Genomic DNA, 3410 nt, shown 5'->3' with positions numbered 1-3410 from the left:
CCTCTTCCCTGTTTGCATCTGTGTGTCCGGCTCCTTCCAGCCCAGCTTGCTACCTGCTGCTGGGGGGATAGAGGGAGACCCCAGGCCTCCCTGCTTCTGTGGTCTTTGGTGAAGGGCCCCCCAACTTGAATGTCCTTGGGGAGCTTTGGTGCCTGGCTGGAGTGGGGGCAGGCCAGATGTAGCCCCGCCCTGAAGCCCTCACCAGCTCAGATCTGAGAACTGGAGCGCAGAGCTGGTTCCATCTGAGTGGGAGCCTCTCGGGGGACAGGGCTTCCTGGGGGCCAGGGGACGCCCCCGCCCTGGTCTGACTCACTTCTCTAAGCCCAGGCCCCAGGAGACCCTGCTCTGGGCGTGGCCTGCAGGCAGGAGGCTGGCTAAGGTGACTGTTACAGCTTCTTCACCTCGGTCCGCTACTCTGGTCTGCCTCTCCTGGAACCAGCGGCTACTCTAGGGGTTCCCTTTGCCTCCCTAGCTGTGGGAAGGAGGTCAGGAAGGGTGGGTCTGCCCAGAAGCTCCTGGCACTCTATACCTGGCCTCCACCTCTGCTCACCTCCACTCTGGTCAGAGGAAACAGCCGGGTTCTCTTCGCTTTTGTTCCTCCTTCAGGTTTGGGAGAGGGAAAATTCTGCTTCCCACATTGAGCTTCTTCCTTGCTGGATGGGCCTTGGCTCGTGCCCTGGGCGTTGGCTGTACCTCTACGAGCCCTTGGCATTGGCCCCTCTCCACAGCCCCGCCAGGTCCCTGGGCCGGCCCTGCCACCTACACGGAGCCCTCTGAACTTCCTGCTCAGAGAAGTGCCTGCCAGACATCCCTGGTTCTGTGTTCACCAGGGACGAAACTGTGTCAAGGTCGTCTTACTCCCTGTCAGCTTGCCTCTCTCCGCCCCAATCTCCAACCACCCTCGGGTGTTCAGCTTCTTCCCTCAGCAGGCGGGACAGGAGGAGAGGTGGGTGGTTGTGGAGGTCAGCGCTGTGGAGAATATTCTGGAAGGGGAATCCAAGGTCTCTGGGGAAGGGCAGAACAGAAAGTTGTTTGCTGAGCTTTGGATGGTCAAGGTGAGAGATGGCGTACGGGGACCTGTCCGCTGGAGGTGATGCCTGAAGGGCAGGCCCAGAGAGCCTTTGCTTTGCCATTGGGCTACCCTGCCCTCCCTGGGCTCCAGCCTGGCCACGGGCCAAGGAGTGCAGGCAGGGGTGTCTTGGGAACAGAGGCTGCCTCATCCAGCTGCCCCAGGCACACATGGTGGTGGCCAAGGAGAGCTTTTAGGGATCCAACTTTGGTTGAAAGCGGTCCCGGGGACACTACATTCCTGCAAAGAAAGCAGAAACCAGAGGGGGTGCCAGGGCTCTAGAAGGTGGTGAGGGAGGTGGCATTCTCCGACTCAGAGAGACTGCTCTTGCGCCAATTCGGGATGAGCTGGCACAGGGAGGCAGGGCCGGCACAGCCCAGTTTGGTGAGAAGCTGGGACAGGTCTCTGCGGAACTTCACACCGGCGAAGGTGTAAAGCACGGGGTTGAGGCAGCAGTGCGCCAGGCCTAGGAACTCGCTCGTGGTGATGGCCACGGAGAGGTAGCCGCTCAGTTCACAGCGAGTGCCCATGGCCCTCAGCCGCACCAGCGTGTCCAGGAAGATGATGATGTGGTAGGGCGACCAGCAGAGGAAGAAGACACTCGTCACGAGAATGGCCACCCGGACTGCCTTCTGCCGCTGTGGCCGCCGCTGGGCCTGGCACAGCCTGTGTACCACCCCCACGTAGCAGCAGCTCATCACCAGCATGGGCAGCAGGAACCCACCGACGTGATAGAGGAAGCGGGAGACAAACCAGGCGTGGCTTTCGGCCTGATTCTCCTGGGAGAAGACGCAGCGTGGCAGGGAGGAGTCGTTGCCATGACCCGGGCTGACCTTGGCGAAGAGGAGTTCTGGCAAGGCCAAGAGGAAGCCCGCCAGCCAGATGGTGGCACAAGTGATGTGGATGGAGAGGAGGCGGCGGTGGCGGTAGGTGTGGACCGCGTGGACAATGGCCAGGTAGCGGTCCACGGCGATGCAGGCCAGGAGCAGGCTGCTGCAGTAGAAGTTGACCTTGTGCAGAGCGACCACAGCCTTGCAGAGGAAGGTGCCCAGGAGCCAGCCCAGGGAGCCCTCGGCCACGGCGAAGGGCAGGATGCAGACGAGCAGGAGGTCTGCCACTGCCAGGTGGAACAGGAAGGTCTCCGTGGAGCTGCGCGTCTGTCGGTGACGCTGCAGGATCACCAGCACCAAGATGTTGCCCGTCATGCCCAGGAGGAAGATGAGGCCATAGGCCACAGGCATGAACATGGCCTTAAAGGAGGTCAGGAGAGGCCCTTCCACTGTGGAGCAGAAGTAGTTTTCCTGCGGGGACACTGTGCTGTCACTGTAGTTGCCAAACTCCTTGTACTGTAAGGACAAAGGGGACATAGGATGAGGAATGAGGACCTGTTTCTTCCTGTCTGTGAGGATCCCTGATTCCCACCCCCACCCCTGCCCCACTGCCCCAGGAGAACCACTTTGTCCATCCCCACCCCTGCCCCACTGCCCCCAGGAGAACCACTTTGTCCTTCACTGACCAAGTCCCCGAGTCCCAGGTTTGCTCTGTGTGTCTTTGGACAGATCACCGCTTCTGTCAGCTCTGGTCTTCACACTAACAGACCCAATGGGACGCCACTGTGTCCACTGGGACGCGGCAGGCCAGAGTAGAGCTGTGTGCCAATGGGTTTCTAGTGGCTGATTCTGGGGACATGGGTCCCCAGGCCTTTCTTCTAAGGCACCTCTGGAGGGGTTCACACCTCTAACCTGGTGAGCAGCCAAGTATGGAGATTGTTTGTACCACCTAGGCACTCAGGCACGGCTTACGAGGGAAAGGCGTTCATTCCTCCCAACCACACCAAACGGAACCATTTCTTCAAGACGTTTCAGCTCATGGCGACCCTCTAGGACAGCAGAGAACTGCTCCCTATGATTTCTAAGAGCATAAATCCTCATGGGAGCAAACAGCCTCGTCTTTCCTTTCACAGAGTGGCTGGTGGATTTGAACCGCCTACTGTGCAGTTAACAGCTCAACCCACCAAGAACTCAAGGTCAAACCCACTGCATTGAGTGGGTTCCTCCGCCTCATAGTGCGCCTGTAGGACGGAGTAGAGCTGCCCCCGTGGGTCTCTGGGACTGGAACTCTTTATTGGAGTAGAAAGCCTCATCTTTCGGCGGCAGAGCTGGTTTGGAACTGCTGACCTGGCGGTGAGCAGCCTAATGCATAACCCACCGATCACCGCCACTCTTAAATTCCTCACAGGTGCAACACCAAGCAAGACCTCTTTAAGGTCTTTGCCCAAGACCTCTTAAAAATGTTGGCGAGCCAGGACGCTACTTTGAGGTCTAAGGTGCGCCTGACCCAC

General features: G+C 59.4%; 1 protein-coding gene across 1 annotated transcript; it reads right to left on the bottom strand.

Annotated features, from left to right (window-relative positions):
* Window positions 1–1347: 1347 nt before the first annotated feature.
* Window positions 1348–3133, bottom strand: CXCR5 (C-X-C motif chemokine receptor 5). Its single transcript, XM_075547837.1, has 2 exons — window positions 3107–3133; window positions 1348–2415 (listed from the first exon to the last, which is right to left on the bottom strand). Exons 1-2 carry the CDS (start codon window positions 3131–3133, stop codon window positions 1348–1350), a joined length of 1095 nt encoding a protein of 364 aa, XP_075403952.1.
* Window positions 3134–3410: the final 277 nt, after the last annotated feature.

This window comes from Tenrec ecaudatus, chromosome 4, assembly GCF_050624435.1.
Source record: "Tenrec ecaudatus isolate mTenEca1 chromosome 4, mTenEca1.hap1, whole genome shotgun sequence".
In the NCBI taxonomy this organism is placed as follows: domain Eukaryota; kingdom Metazoa; phylum Chordata; class Mammalia; order Afrosoricida; family Tenrecidae; genus Tenrec; species Tenrec ecaudatus.
This window is presented reverse-complemented; position numbering and strand designations above follow the sequence as displayed.

Bases quoted from the DNA above. Each gene is read 5' to 3' on its own strand.
- CXCR5 (XM_075547837.1), bottom strand. From the start codon at position 3,133: ATGAGGCGGAGGAACCCACTCAATGCA. The intron at 2,416-3,106 runs GTGGGTTTGACC...TTGTCCTTACAG, and splicing joins GGAGGAACCCACTCAATGCA to TACAAGGAGTTTGGCAACTA.